This window comes from Astatotilapia calliptera, chromosome 17 (genome assembly GCF_900246225.1).
Source record: "Astatotilapia calliptera chromosome 17, fAstCal1.2, whole genome shotgun sequence".
NCBI classification, from domain to species: Eukaryota; Metazoa; Chordata; class Actinopteri; order Cichliformes; family Cichlidae; genus Astatotilapia; species Astatotilapia calliptera.
This window is the reverse complement of record NC_039318.1, coordinates 5,269,315-5,285,241: the sequence shown is the minus strand read 5'-3', so window position 1 is coordinate 5,285,241 and position 15,927 is coordinate 5,269,315. Positions and strand designations below refer to the sequence as shown.

The 15,927-nt window shown below is 47.5% G+C and overlaps 2 protein-coding genes across 2 annotated transcripts; both read left to right on the top strand.

Annotated features, from left to right (window-relative positions):
• Window positions 1-13,585: 13,585 nt before the first annotated feature.
• LOC113008970 (phospholipase A2 inhibitor and Ly6/PLAUR domain-containing protein-like) lies at window positions 13,586-14,627 on the top strand (the record flags this gene model as incomplete). Its single annotated transcript, XM_026146956.1, has 4 exons — window positions 13,586-13,654; window positions 13,759-13,926; window positions 14,047-14,163; window positions 14,461-14,627. Coding segments are annotated over exons 1-4 (477 nt in total), but the record flags the coding sequence as incomplete, so codon positions are not given.
• A 180-nt stretch (window positions 14,628-14,807) lies between these two features.
• On the top strand, window positions 14,808-15,636 carry LOC113008971 (salivary glue protein Sgs-3-like; the record flags this gene model as incomplete). The annotated part of the gene is made up of 1 exon (XM_026146957.1): window positions 14,808-15,636. A coding segment is annotated over one exon (744 nt), but the record flags the coding sequence as incomplete, so codon positions are not given.
• Between the last annotated feature and the right edge of the window lie 291 nt (window positions 15,637-15,927).

Sequence of the window (15,927 nt, the reverse complement as noted above, 5' to 3'; positions counted from 1 at the left end):
AAGGTTCGTTGTGACGGCCGTTACGCTGACTGCGCACTTTGTGAACTCTGATGATGTCCCTCCCAAGTAACAAAAGTATCTCAGCTGACGCATCAAGAGGAGGGATCCTGTCAGCAATACACCTGAGATGCTTGTGGCTTTGGGCGGCTTCTGGAGTAGGGATTTCGTCCCTATTATTGGGAATCAGGTTGCACTCAATAAGAGTCGGCAATGATAAGTGCAACTGTCCATCAGCTGACTCCACCATAAATCCAGAGGCCCTTCTTCCAGCAGTCTCAGTGATTCCTGAGCATGTTTTGAGGGTATAGGGGGAAGCCTCACCCTGGATGTCAAACATGTCAAAGAATGCTGATCTGGCTAGCGACACATTGCTTTGGTCATCCAGCATCACGTATGTCCTCACCTTTTGGTCTGGGCGACCCTTGGGATACACACTGACCAGACAGATTTTGGAACATGATTTACCTTTAAGACCCTGACCACACACGGCTGTGCATGAAGAGGCTGCTATGTCAGTGACACACTCGGTAGGCTCCCCACCATGCTCTGAAGAAGGTGGTCTGGAACTTGGAGCCCAAGGTGCCGGTCCAGGATGGAGTGCTGCAATGTGCCGGTCGCTGTCACACTCAGAGCAGTGGGTGTCAGCTTTACACTCTTTAGCTTGGTGAGTTGCTGAAGCACAACATTTAAAACATATGGAGTGCTCCACCAGGAAGCGTCTTCGCTCTGCAAGTGGTCTTTCTCGAAAGCCTCTGCATTTCCTGAGGGAGTGAGGTTTCTTGTGGAGAGGACACTCTCTGTCTAGATCAACGGTGAGTCCTTTGGAGGACTGAGAGGTGGGGGGGTTTCCTACCTCAGTTTTACTTACGGATAAAGGAGGTTTGGATTTCCATTGTTTGGAGAAGGATCCGTCACCTTTGAACACAGCTGAACTGAAGTTAGCAAAAGCAAAGCTAGGATCATTTCTCATCTCTGCATGGTTATACACGAAGTCCACAAAAAATGAGAAAGGGGGATATGGAACTTGGTGCTCCCTCTTATAGCGAGACCCCTGAGTTATCCACTGTTCTTGGACATTGTGGGGCAGTTTCTCCGCTATAGGGTTTATTCCCCTTGCAGTGTCTAGGAAGCTGAGCCCTGGCAAATATCCCTCTTGCTTAGCAGCTTTGATCTCTAGGAGCAGGTCTCCGAGTTCTTGAAGCTTCTGGTGATCTCTATTTGAAAGCTTTGGGAAGTGGTTCAATCTATCGAAGAGAGAAGCTTCAATGGCCTCTGGAGAGCCATAACACTTGTCCAGCCTTCGCCAAAGCATGTTCAAACCCATGAATGGATTGTTGACATAAACTGCCCTTATCCTCTTGGCGTGGTGTAGCGACTCCCCACCAAGCCACTTAATGAGCAGGTCCAGTTCTTCACTAGGTTTGAGGCTAAGTCCCTCCACAGCGTTAACAAAGCTAGATTTCCATGACAGATAACTAGCAGGCTGGTTATCAAACACTTTTAGTCCAGCTGTGACAAGGTCTCGACGCGCCAGATATACAGCTAACTCAGATACACCTTGAGCCTCCAGTGGTGAGCGGGGTGGAAGTTGGTTTGTTGAGTCTGTGCAGCGATGTGTGTGCATGGAGGGGACATCTCTATCTGTGTTAAAAGGCAGAGGGTCAGGGCGATTCTTTCTCTGGTTGCCTGGGTGCAGGCCTTCAGCCGAGCAAGCAGAAGGATACGGCTGTTGTGTGTCACGACTGACGCAATGAACTTTGATATCTGGGAGGTGTCTGTGTTGTGGTACAGAAGCAGCAGCCTGTGTTTCTTTCTCATTTTGAGCTAAAGCATAACTGTGCCCTGAAGAGAAATGTGCTTGGATGAACTCACCAGTTCGCTGTAATGACTGCTTCGTTGCTTGAGCATGACTGGCTTTACTCCCAAGGTCACAGTTGTCTAAATCCGCAGCAGCCTCAAACACTTGAGCCTCTGCTGAGGCAGCCTCAGCTTCACACTCTTCTTTTAGTGCATTCAATGTAGCCTCTATGCGTGCTTTCTCCACTTGCATGTCTATTTGACGTTTTGCATAGGCTGCTCGTGTGCGTGCGGCAGATTTTACAGAGCAAAAATACAATGTGGCTCTGCCAGTGTTTCTGAAAAATATAAGCGCTTCCATTGAAGTGTTGCTATATTACTCATATTAAATACATTTTAATAGAAAAAAAGAAAATAAAAATGTACATTTTTGTAAATTCCTTAGACATAACACTAGTATTTGTATTTATGCACTGCACAAAAACATTAAAGAAACAATTTGAAAATGCCTCATCTCAATGGGATTTTTTTTTCTTTTTGCTGTATATCTCTCAAATAAAAGACACATTTAAAATCAAAATGAACAAAATGATGCTGTAGGCTAGTTCATTTTGCATAAATTTCAATGCAGCATTAGTATCAGTATCAGTAGTTTGTACGACTCCCATGTGCTTGTATGCATGTGTGGCGGAGGTGGGAGGAGGGGAGGAGTGGTGCAGTGATCTCAACGGGGCGGTGCTGGTAAGAACAGCTAATGCAGACGGTGTTCTGTTGTGATTCAGTGCACACTCTTAATAAATGTGGGATCTGATGACAACGACCTGTGTGTGGGTGTATCTGTGCCTAGCATGTGTCACAAGTGGTGCCAAAACCCAGGAGCCTGCCGGTGTGGGGATGTCCGACCCGCAGGCTGCGCCGCCCGCCCAGCCTTTGCAGTTTTTGGCGCAGATGCTGGCGGAGATGGCGAAGATGAGCCACGACCATGCGGCGGCCCAGCGGGCTCACCTGGCTGCGCTGCAGGAGCAGACGGACCGGCAGACTCTGGTTCTGGAGCGGCTGGTTGGCGCCGCTGCCCCGCCGAAGCCCCCACCGCTGTCGGTGGCGGTGCCCCGGATGGGGGACGGGGACGACCCCCAGGTTTTTCTGGAGACTTTTCGTGCCACGGCGGAGGCCTGCCAGTGGCCGCAGGTGGAGTGGGCTCCGCGTTTGCTTCCTCTGCTGTCGGGGGAGGCTCGGACGGCGGCCCTCAGTCTGCCGCCGGCTTCCAGGACGTGAGCCGGGCGGTGGTGGACAGGTTGGGGCTCACCGCTGAAGATCATCGCCGGCGGTTCCGGGCCTGTCGGCTGGCCGTGGTGGATCAGCCGTTTGCTTGGGCCTGGAAGCTGCATGACGCGGCCGTACGCTGGCTGCAGCCGGGATCGTCAGAGGGCGAGACGCTGCTGGTGGACAAAGTGGTGCTGGAGCAGTTCGTGGAGGGGCTGCCTGCGGAGACGGCGAGATGGGTCAGGTGCCACCATCCCGCGAGTCTGGAGGTGGCGGTTACGTTGGCGGAGGACCACCTTGCCGCTAGAGCGGGGGAGCCCGGGAACAGCGGCCGGAGGCCGAACAGACAAGCCCCGGTGCCGGCACCGCTGGCGTTGAGCCCCACTAATCCTTTTGCTGCGTTTGTGCCTTCCCAGGGATCGGACCTGAGCAGTGCCGCCCCTGAGCCACGGAGAGCAGCACAGACGCCGGGGCAGGAGTGCTGGAAGTGCGGACAGCCGGGACACCTGAGGAGGGACTGTCCTTTGATGGAGGTGGGGCAGGTGTTCCGCGTTGCCGGTGCTCCAGCACCCTCTCCCGGTCTGGGAGGGACATACAGCATTCCGGTAAGGACTTGAGGGGGTATACGCCATGCTTTGGTGGACACGGGCTGCACGCAGACCCTCGTGCACCAAAGCTTGGTTCGCCCCGGGGCATTGCTGGAGGCAGAATGGGTGGTGGTGAGGTGTGTGCATGGTGATGTTCACAGGTATCCCATAGTGCCGCTGTTATTAAAGTATAAGGGCAAAACGCATAGAGTAACGGCTGCGGTTAGCCCGCGCCTGTCGCATCCCCTAATTCTGGGTACGAATTGGCCGGGGTTTCATCATCTGTTGGGACAGTATGCGGGGGTGCGGTCACGACCGCTAGTAGCATGTAGTGTCTGCGCGGCGCTCAGTGGTGACGCGGGGTCGTCCGACACTGACTCTGGGGAGGGGGAGACGGCGGGTCCTTCACAGGTAGCCCTGCCGGCTCCGGAAGTTCCCCCCACGGGTGATTTCCCACTGGAACAGTCTCGTGATGACACCCTACGCTCAGCCTTTGACCAAGTGATTGAGATTGATGGTCACGTGGTGTGCCCTGAAGCCGTGCGGACCTACCCACGCTTCATTTTATCGAAAGACAGGTTATATCAAGTGAGTCGTGACGCTCGCATGGAGGGGACACACACCCAGCTGTTGGTGCCGCAGGGCCGCCGGGAAACGATTTTCCAGGCGGCTCATTATAACCCCATGGCAGGGCATATGGGATACGAAAAAACTCTGGAGTGAATAACGGCCCGATTTTATTCGCCGGGCATCCGAGCGGATGTGCGCCACTGGTGCGCGTCCTGCCCGGACTGCCAACTTGTTAATCAGCCGGCCATACCAAAAGCGCCTTTGCGTCCGCTTCCACTCATAGAGGTCCCGTTCCAGCGCATTGGCATGGACCTCATCGGGCCGTTTCACCGGAGTGCACGCGGCTACCGCTTTGTATTAGTCCTGGTGGATTATGCAACGCGGTACCCGGAAGCAGTCCCGCTGCGCACCATCTCTGCAAAGAGTGTGGCGCAGGCACTGTTTCAGGTCATCTCCCGAGTCGGAATCCCGAAAGAGATACTGACTGACCAGGGCACGTCGTTTATGTCTCGTACACTGCGGGAACTGTACGAATTACTGGGCATTAAATCTATTCGGACCAGTGTCTACCACCCTCAGACGGACGGGCTGGTGGAGCGGCTGAATAAGACCTTGAAGTCCATGATTCGTAAGTTCATTAACGAGGATGAACGCAATTGGGATCACTGGCTAGACCCTCTGTTATTCGCAGTGCGGGAGGTGCCCCAGGCCTCCACGGGATTTTCTCCCTTTGAACTGCTGTTCGGCAGGAGGCCACGTGGGGTGCTCGACCTGATTAAAGAAAGCTGGGAGGACGGTCCGAGCCCCGCCAAGAATGAGATTCAGTACGTGTTGGACCTGAGAGCAAAACTCCACACTTTGGGGAGGTTGTCACGGGAGAATTTGCTCCAGGCTCAGCAGCGTCAGCAACGCCTGTATGACAGAGGGGCTAGACTCAGGCAATTTTCACCGGGAGACAAAGTGCTTGTATTACTCCCTTCTTCTAGCTCAAAGTTGCTCGCCAAGTGGCAAGGACCCTTTGTGGTCACACGGCGAGTCGGGGACGTTGACTATGAGGTCGCTCGGTCGGACAGGGGAGGGGCCACGCAGATTTATCACCTCAATCTCCTTAAAGCGTGGAGAGAGGTTGAAACCGCTTCTCTGGTGAGCCTGGTTAAGGAGAGAGATGAGTTGGGGCCGGAGGTGCCAAATTCCATCATCCCCGCCTCCCTCCCTTGTGATGACCATCTCACACAGGCCCAGAGAGCGGACGTTGTCGCGTTACAACAGCGTTTTGCTGACGTGTTCTCCCCCCTGCCCGGCCGGACGTCTCTCATTGAGCATCATTTTGTAACGCAGCCTGGCGTGACGGTGCGTTCACGGCCCTACAGGCTTCCTGAGCATAAACGGCAAATCGTGCAGAGGGAATTGGCTGAAATGCTGAGAATGGGAGTGATAGAAGAGTCGCACAGCGCCTGGTGTAGCCCCATCGTTCTGGTGGTGAAGAAGGATGGGTCTATACGGTTCTGTGTCGACTATCGCAAGGTGAATGAAGTGTCACGTTTTGATGCTTATCCCATGCCCCGGGTCGACGAGCTCCTGGATCGGCTGGGCACGGCCCGTTTTTTCACGACCCTGGATTTAACCAAGGGCTATTGGCAGATTCCCTTGTCTGCCGAGTCCAAGGAGAAAACGGCCTTCTCCACTCCGTACAGTTTGTACCAATTCGTTACACTTCCGTTCGGCTTGTTCGGGGCCCCTGCCACCTTCCAGCGCCTCATGGACCGGGTGCTGCGTCCACACGCTGCGTATGCTGCCGCCTACTTGGATGACGTGATCATCCATAGTGACACCTGGGCGGAGCATGTGTAGCGGGTGGCCGCGGTACTGGAGTCCCTGAGGCAGGCGGAGCTCACGGCCAACCCGAAGAAGTGTGCGGTTGGACGGAGGGAGGTACAGTATCTGGGGTACCACTTGGGGGGCGGGCAGGTGCGTCCACAGGTGGAAAAGACGGCGGCTATCGCATCCTGCCCGCGCCCCAAGACTAAAAAGGAGGTGAGACGGTTTCTGGGGCTGGCGGGTTACTATCGCCGGTTCGTGCCAGGATTTGCGCAGCTGACCAGCCCCTTAACCGATCTTACCCGGAAGGGTGCTCCAGATCTGGTTCAGTGGACGGGGCCGTGCCAGGCGGCGTTTGTGCAGGTGAAAAAGGCTCTCTGTGGGGAGCCGCTGCTTCACACCCCTAACTTTTCCCTCCCTTTTGTTCTGCAGACTGACGCCTCGAACAGAGGGTTGGGGGCCGTTTTGTCCCAGCAGGTGAGGGGGGCCGACCGTCCCGTTCTTTACATCAGCCGGAAGCTGGCAGAGCGCGAAAGACGGTACAGCACCGTGGAGAAGGAGTGCTTGGCTATCCGGTGGGCGGTCGACTCCCTTCGCTATTACCTCCTGGGGCGCTCATTCACCCTCTGCTCGGACCACGCCCCGCTACAGTGGCTCCACCGCATGAAGGATGCCAACGCCCGGATCACCCGGTGGTATCTGGTATTTTAAGTTCAAGGTGGTCCATAGGCCGGGGGCGCAGATGGCGGTGGCCGATTTCCTCTCTCGCTCGCGGGGGGGTGGGGGGGGGGGGGGGGGGGGAGTAGGTTCGGCCGGTGGGCTTCCCGGCCTCAGTCGGGCGGTGGGGGTGTGTGGCGGAGGTGTGGTCCGGGGCGCGGCTGCAGGGGAGGAGTGGTGCAGTGAGCTCAACTGGTGCTGGTAAGAACAGCTGATGGCGATTTTGGACTGATGATGCTTTTCCTTTCCTTTATATAGGAGGTGGAGAGGAGCGGAGGAGAGAGACGCTGGGGAAACCGACCGCTGTCAGACGGTGTTCTGTTGTGATTCAGTGCACACTCTTAATAAATGTGGGATCTGATGACAACGACCTGTGTGTGGGTGTATCTGTGCCTAGCGTGTGTCACAGCATGCTTGTAATGTTAAGACATGCTTGGTCCACGGCATCACTGAGATGCTGCATGAGGCTAATAATAATGCTGAGGCTGGGCGTTGACGGGCACCAGGAGGAGCCAGGATGTACAGCAACAGAGCAGGGTCTGACAATGGGCCCAAGGATTTCTTGATGATACCTAATAGCAGTCAGGCTGCCGTTGCCTAGCTTGTAGAGGTCCCTCCATGGATATGCCTCCACAGACTGGTGTTGGCCAGAGGGGCCGATGGCGCGATATGGCAGCCTCGTCTCTGTCAGTCTGCCCCAGGGCAACTGTGGCTACAACCGTAGCTTGCCTCCACCAGTGTGTGAATGTGAGAGTGAATGAATAGTGGCATTGTAAAGCGCTTTGGGTGCCTTGAAAAGCGCTATATAAATCCAATCCATTATTATTATTATTATTACTGACTAATTAGCGAACCAGTCATGTTGAAGGCATAAGAACTGGTTTGGTTTAGCCAACAGGGCTCTATGGCGCTGAGGAGAGCACAGGACCTACTAGAAGGCGAAAAGTTCTCAGCACATCAGAGGCTGCCTATCTCCCTCTCTTGACCACAATCAGTTTGTGTACACACCAAATCAGTTCACGGAGGATGCCATCATCATCACCCTTCACAGAATGCTAAGCCATCTGGAGAACAGGAAGATCTAAGTGAGGATGCATATACTTCTCTTATCTGCTACTTATTCTTGCTCCCCTGTTTATATTTTATTTTATTCCATGCACAGTTGGACAGTTGCACAGCCATTCGTTGAAAATGTCCATTTCAAGCTGGACATTGTGTTTTTTCCCCTGCAGTTTCAGTCATAGTCTTCCTTTTATAGTTCATGTTTATCACACAGTAGTGTTTCAGATGTTTCATCTAAGACATGGAAACAGAAAGGAGTAAAGAAATAGTAAAGAGAAGCATATATTAAAAGATAACTCGGCTGTGGTGGTATAGGTGACATACCAGGGCATTAGCTGAAAAATTAATGTAATGGCTGTTAGGTTTTGTATTGTTGATTGCCATTTATGCTTAGAAATATTTAACCATATATGCTTAGAGGTGTATAATCAATTGTGTAGTGATAGGACTGTGATCTTTAGCAGGCTGCAAAGGCTTGGTGTGCATTCTAGAGTGGAATGCACACCCACATCCTAGGAGATATATGGTATAGCAAACACACATATACAGTGGGGCAAAAAAGTATTTAGTCAGCCACCGATTGTGCAAGTTCCCCCACTTAAAATGATGACAGAGGTCAGTAATTTGCACCAGAGGTACACTTCAACTGTGAGAGACAGAATGTGAAAAAAAAAATCCATGAATCCACATGGTAGGATTTGTAAAGAATTTATTGGTAAATCAGGGTGGAAAATAAGTATTTGGTCAATAACAAAAATACAACTCAATACTTTGTAACATAACCTTTGTTGGCAATAACAGAGGTCAAACGTTTACTATAGGTCTTTACCAGGTTTGCACACACAGTAGCTGGTATTTTGGCCCATTCCTCCATGCAGATCTTCTCGAGAGCAGTGATGTTTTGGGGCTGTCACCAAGCAACACGGACTTTCAACTCCCGCCACAGATTTTCTATGGGGTTGAGGTCTGGAGACTGGCTAGGCCACTCCAGGACTTTCAAATGCTTCTCACGGAGCCACTCCTTTGTTGCCCGGGCGGTGTTTTTTGGATCATTGTCATGTTGGAAGACCCAGCCTCGTTTCATCTTCAAAGTTCTCACTGATGGAAGGAGGTTTTGGCTCAAAATCTCACGATACATGGCCCCATTCATTCTGTCCTTAACACGGATCAGTCGTCCTGTCCCCTTGGCAGAAAAACAGCCCCATAACATGATGTTTCCACCCCCATGCTTCACAGTAGGTATGGTGTTCTTGGGATGCAACTCAGTATTCTTCTTCCTCCAAACACGACGAGTTGAGTTTATACCAAAAAGTTCTACTTTGGTTTCATCTGACCACATGACATTCTCCCAATCCTCTGCTGTATCATCCATGTGCTCTCTTGCAAACTTCAGACGGGCCTGGACATGCACTGGCTTCAGCAGCGGAACACGTCTGGCACTGCGGGATTTGATTCCCTGCCGTTGTAGTGTGTTACTGATGGTGACCTTTGTTACTTTGGTCCCAGCTCTCTGCAGGTCATTCACCAGGTCCCCCCGTGTGGTTCTGGGATCTTTGCTCACCGTTCTCATGATCATTTTGACCCCACGGGATGAGATCTTGCGTGGAGCCCCAGATCGAGGGAGATTATCAGTGGTCTTGTATGTCTTCCATTTTCTGATGATTGCTCCCACAGTTGATTTTTTCACACCAAGCTGCTTGCCTATTGTAGATTCACTCTTCCCAGTCTGGTGCAGGTCTACAATACTTTTCCTGGTGTCCTTCGAAAGCTCTTTGGTCTTGGCCATGGCGGAGTTTGGAGTCTGACTGTTTGAGGCTGTGGACAGGTGTCTTTTATACAGATGATGAGTTCAAACAGGTGCCATTCATACAGGTAACGAGTGGGGGACAGAAAAGCTTCTTACAGAAGACGTTACAGGTCTGTGAGAGCCAGAGATTTTCCATGTTTAAGGTGACCAAATACTTATTTTCCACCCTAATTTATGAATAAATTCTTTACAAATCCTACCATGTGGATTCATGGCTTTTTTTTTTCACATTCTGTCTCTCACAGTTGAAGTGTACCTCTGGTGCAAATTACTGACCTCTGTCATCATTTTAAGTGGGGGAACTTGCACAATCGGTGGCTGACTAAATACTTTTTTGTCCCACTGTATCTCTTTAAGTATAAGAGCCTTTCGTTCAGATGGACCCGCCAGACTCCTGGCACCAGCTTTGGGGAGTCTTCACAGGGTCACATCTTGACCTCACACAAATCACTTACACACACACACACACACACACACACACACACACACACACACACACACACACACACACACACACACACACACACAGTATTCTTTGTTCACATGTACACCTATGTAAGATGTTATATGTTAATGACCCTATGCATATTCATGTAACCACAATAAAAGGAGTGCTATGGGGAACCTGGCTGAGAGTCTGACGGAGGTCAAGTGGTGGAACGACACTTGGCTCCAGGCAGGTCTCCCTCATGCATGAGTAACATGAAGAACTTTGCCTACTTCGGGTCTTGCTTGCTGTGTAATTATATTGTCCTCAACGTTCCAGCGAATAGGTTCAAGCTACAAACCTATCAATGGCCAAACCCTTAATTAAGTGATTCAGAAACAACCTGCGTTATTTCTGTGTTAGACAATAATAGATAAAAAAAGAAGGTGTGTGTGACAAATGATCATACTTGATAAATAACATGCTGTATGTTTGATTTGAATAGGCGTGCTATTATTATGTTACAAAGAGAGCGTGGCAATGACATCCGTTTAACAACAGCAGGTGTGGTAAATTGAGAGAGTAGCACAACACTGTGACAGAGTTACAGCGTCAGTTGTGTTTCATGATGGTTTTTGAAAACATTTGAGATGGTAGATCATGAGGTTTAGATGATTTCTTGGCTGTTTGAAGCGTGTAAGAGCAAAATGTACAAAGCATAGAAGCATGTGAAGAGAAAATTTTAGAAGGCAAAGGAACTCAGACTCAAGATATCTTATACATGTACACACATGGACAATCCCCCCCTCATCGCCCGATCCATCCTGCAGCAACGTGTGCAGGACAGATTTGAGAGAGAGGAAAGACCGCCCAGGGCTTTCAGAACTCTCTTTATTTATACTTAAACGAGCTTTCAGGGAAGTAGGAGTGGCAAAAACATTTCCATAAAAGGAGAGACTGTTCGCTTGTCAGCTGGAACAGGAGATAACTTTGTATGTATAGAATTCAGACATTCCCATAAAAGGATAGAAAGAGAGGGGGAGCGCCAGTTTGTCTCGTATGTCACCGCATTCCTCTACACATATGGCTTCAATCTCTCTTCCTGTGTTGGCTCCAATTCACAAGCTCTTCTTCCTTTAAATGAAGCTACAACTAAGCATAATCACAAAATTAAAAATCTTTCATCAAAGCATAAACCAGAAAATCAATGTTTGAGCTAAAAGACATTTCAATACAGTAGCTGAGTAAAAGTAAAGTTACTCCACGGTTCAAGTATTGATCTTGATCGGTAAGGCAGCTGCCACACCTGCAGCAGGTTTTACACCATTGATCACAAAGCCGTCACTTTCTCAACAAACCAGCTGTACAGGAAAGAATGAAGCAGGTGTGGGGCAAGAAAATAAAGAGTGATTAACATGTTTTATATTTTATTCAAACAGTTACCTCCCAGTCATGACTGTTAGTTCTTGCATCAAGGAACATCTGATGATTTTCTTTCAACTTACACATAAAATCAAACAGATTTCACACCACACTGTTTGTACTGTGTTAGTGAGTAAAATCAAGTTTTCATATTGAAATGGTCAACAACTGGCATTCAAGTAGGAATGAAAACTGTTATGGAGTATAAGCTGATTAAATAGACATCTACAATGATCACTGTTTTTTTCAGATATGTTGATTTTGAGATTAAAAACATAACATTTGTTAGCAAATTAATAGTTCTTTTTGGACTTCTTTCTTTTGTTTTATCTTGACCTCTGTAGGATCTCTGAGTTTTGTCCCTCTTTTGTCCCATGATTTCTCTGTCTTCAGAGGACTTGTTAGCCTATCTTTATAAACTACATTATTATTTAGCAACCGCGACTCTTTGTTTGCAAATGAGGCACCCAGGTACAGCATTTCTAAAAGTTTGCACTATGAGTACATACGTATCAGTCCATTCTTCATTAAAGCTATGGTTTTCTGCATTAACTTTCTACTTAACCTGTTAAACACTTCTGCCTGTTTCCACAGAGTCGCCAGAGTTCACTCAGAAAGCACAGATTCCAAAACTGCAAGTTTTGGCAGGCTCCAAGCAAAATTTACCAAACAGCAGCAAAAGACCACAATTATTCTTCAAGTTTGAAAAACATTAGGATGAATTTTGTTTTATCTTTGCTCTCTTGCTTCCAAACGTCCACCTGAACAAACGCTTCCCGCACGGCTCCATCTTCCAGTGTGCTTCAAGAGCTGTTTCCCATCACTATTTTCAGCCTTATTTGCTAGTTATGCGTAGATGCTTTATGCACCAGTCTATTATATGTACAGTGTGGCTGTCCCCTTTTTAAAATTGATTTTGTTTTGCAACAAACACCTCTGACAAGATAACCAAATTTCTGCTGTTCAAGACCTAAGAAATTTCAGCTTTTGTATGAAATTGTATCAAATTGCACAACACTTAAGGCTCTTGAGGAATGACATTTTTTCATTCATGTAATATATTCAGGCCAACTCCACAAACTAAAGCACTGCATGCATTATTAGCCTCACAAATATGAAGCCTAAAATATTGCAGTCGCTCTCTAGCTAGTGGCTTACTGCAGTACAGGTCATGTGAGTTACTTGATGTTATGTTTATGTCACTTTAGTTACTTTATGAGAGCATCTGGTCCTCACAGTGTGTGCTGATAAAATTCTGGTCCTTGGACAAATGTAGTTGATAACCCCTGATCTATTTAGACAACATTTATCATTAGTAGTATATGTAGAGGACAATATTTGATGTAAAGCATTTAGGCTTGATCTTCATCAGTTGTAGAAAAGTTATTCCAGGGTTGTTTCATAACATTTGGTCCTGATTTTATTTGGAAGTGTCAGCTGTTATAAATAAATTGAATTGTCTGAACAAAACGTCAATTATGGTTTCAACGTCAAAATTAAAGATGATGGCTTAATGACACGAGACGCAAGGTCATTCTCATTTGTTAAAAACTTAATAATGTAAAAAAGAATTCCTGTGTTTTTTGTGATGCACGGATACTTGTTGTTGAATTGAAGAGGAAAGGTGTGGTAAGGTGCTCTGACATAGTGATTTGACGAAAGAAGAGTTGACTGTATGAATGATCATGCTTTAAAAATGTAAACACACCCAAACCTGATGTCACCTGTTCAGTATATAAAGTGCAGTGCTGATCCTCAGCTTCAGTATCACAGCCCAGGCAAACTAATCTGCAGAACTGACCTGTTCATCACAATGAAGCTGCTGTTTTCTCTGTTTCTTCTCTGGGCACTCTTCACCACAGGTAACTACACTCATTTCACCTGCAGGTAGAAGAGAGTCTAATTTAAAGCTTTAAATCTTTTATTTAAATCTTACATTGTAATTTTTTTTCCAAAGTTAGTGAGTAGTATTGACTCGACTGTAACCTGCTGTAACCCAATATGAACTTTCAGAACATCTCATATTTGCTATATATTTAAATTGTGATGATCAGTTTTGTGTTTCTCTCCTGATTGCAGCTGGAGCCCTCCAGTGCCAAACTTGCACAAATTCAGCATGTTCAAGCACAGCACTACTTACATGCTCCTCATCGGAACCAATGTGTGTTACAGCTACCATTCTAGGTAATGTTTTCTTCATATCATATTTCATATTTTCACCAAATTACATCCCCTGTGAAGCTATTTGTGTTCCATCAACATTAACAAACTGCACTTTGAATTTGTAGCTACTTCATCTGGAACTCCGGTCACACAAATCTACAAGGCATGTGCATCTTCCTCCCTGTGTCCAGCTGTAACCTCTCAGACATTCTCAGTCGACCTGGGTTTTCAAAGTGCTCTGGCTTCTGCTCAATGCTGCAACACAGATAACTGCAACTCAGCAACTCTACCAAGTAAGTTAAATACTACGTTGCTCATTGATGACAAAAGAATAATATAAAGAAATAAAAGCAATAATCTGATGTTGTAAGAGTCTCTGTTCTGAAATGAAATGGCCTCCTTTTCTGTTTCAGATCCTGCTTCTCAGTCAAATAATGGTGGAGTATGCAACTTTTGTGACCCTTCCACTGGTCAGTGCTCCTCCACATTACAGTGTCAGGGAGTGGAGAACCAATGCTTCCAATCAACCAGTAAGTCTTTATGTTGTATCAGTTGTGTCATCGGTTTTCTATCAAAGATGATTTCAAATTCTTTTGTGATACTTCTGACATATAAAAGAGCGGAAAATTTTACCCTAATTTATACTAAATTTTATCCTTGGGTGTGAAAGTTACTGTGATAAGATTTTAAATTTCAAGACTGGAAGTCAGACAAACACATAAACTTTTTAAAAAGCTGTTAAGTTGTTTTTTGCATGAAATATATTAAGCTTCCTGGAAAGTAGCCAATTTAAAACATATCCTGAAATTCTTCTTTTTGATCTGCAGTCAATAGCGGCACCAGCACGTATCCAGGTTACGGCTGCGCATCTGCAAACCTGTGTGCAGCTGCTTTAAGCCTGGGTTCTCTACCTTTCATGCAGAGCGTTGGTACAGTATCAGGTGTTGCCTGTTCTGCAGCACCAACTACAACTGCTGCCCCAACTACAACTACAACAACCACCACCACCCCAACTACAACTACAACCACCACCCCAACTACAACTACAACCACCACCCCAACTACAACTACAACCACTGCCACAACTACAACCACCACCCCAACTACAACTACAACCACCACCCCAACTACAACTACAACCACCACCCCAACTACAACTACAACCACCACCCCAACTACAACTACAACCACTGCCACAACTACAACCACCACCCCAACTACAACTACAACCACCACCCCAACTACAACTACAACCACCACCCCAACTACAACTACAACCACCACCCCAACTACAACTACAACCACCACCCCAACTACAACTACAACCACCACCCCAACTACAACTACCGCCACAACTACAACCACCACCCCAACTACAACTACAACCACCACCCCAACTACAACTACAACCACTGCCACAACTACAACCACCACCCCAACTACAACCACCGCCACAACTACAACTACAGCCACCACCCCAACTACAACCACCGCCACAACTACAACTACAACCACCACCCCAACTACAACTACCGCCACAACTACAACCACCACCCCAACTACAACTACAACCACCGCCACAACTACAACCACCACCCCAACTACAACTACAACCACCACCCCAACTACAACTACCGCCACAACTACAACCACCACCCCAACTACAACTACAACCACTCCTACAACTACAACCACCACCCCAACTACAACTACCACCACAACTACAACCACCACCCCAACTACAACTACAACCACTACCCCAACAACAACTACAACCACCGCCTCAACTACAAGCTCTGCAGCTACAACTGCTACATCAACTGCAACAACTGCCTCTACAACCAAAAGTGATGCTTGTTCTATCAGACTGGGAATGATCCATCTGCTGCTTGGACTTCTTCTCTTTACCTTTCATTAAAGTCCCGAATAACACAAAAACAAACAAAAGAACATATGATGCTTTAACAAGACTCAAAAACCTTTTGGATATTGACCTTGTGTTTACAAACCACTGTTAAAGTAAAGTCAATGAAAAAAGGTGATAGAGTCTTGTTGAAGCAGACTTGGAATAAGTATGTATGCCTTCTTTGTATGTTGTCATGATGGACAATTATGTCCATTATGTCCAAAATAATATAATAATATAATCACAATGCTAAATGTGTGATAATACTGAATCCTTTAGGAATAACAAAGCATGCTTTGGAAATAGAAGAAAGAAGGAGAATTTCTATTTCTTATTTATTCATTTATTTTGCTTTGTGCTTTTTATTTTCTGCATTTCTCTCTCTCTA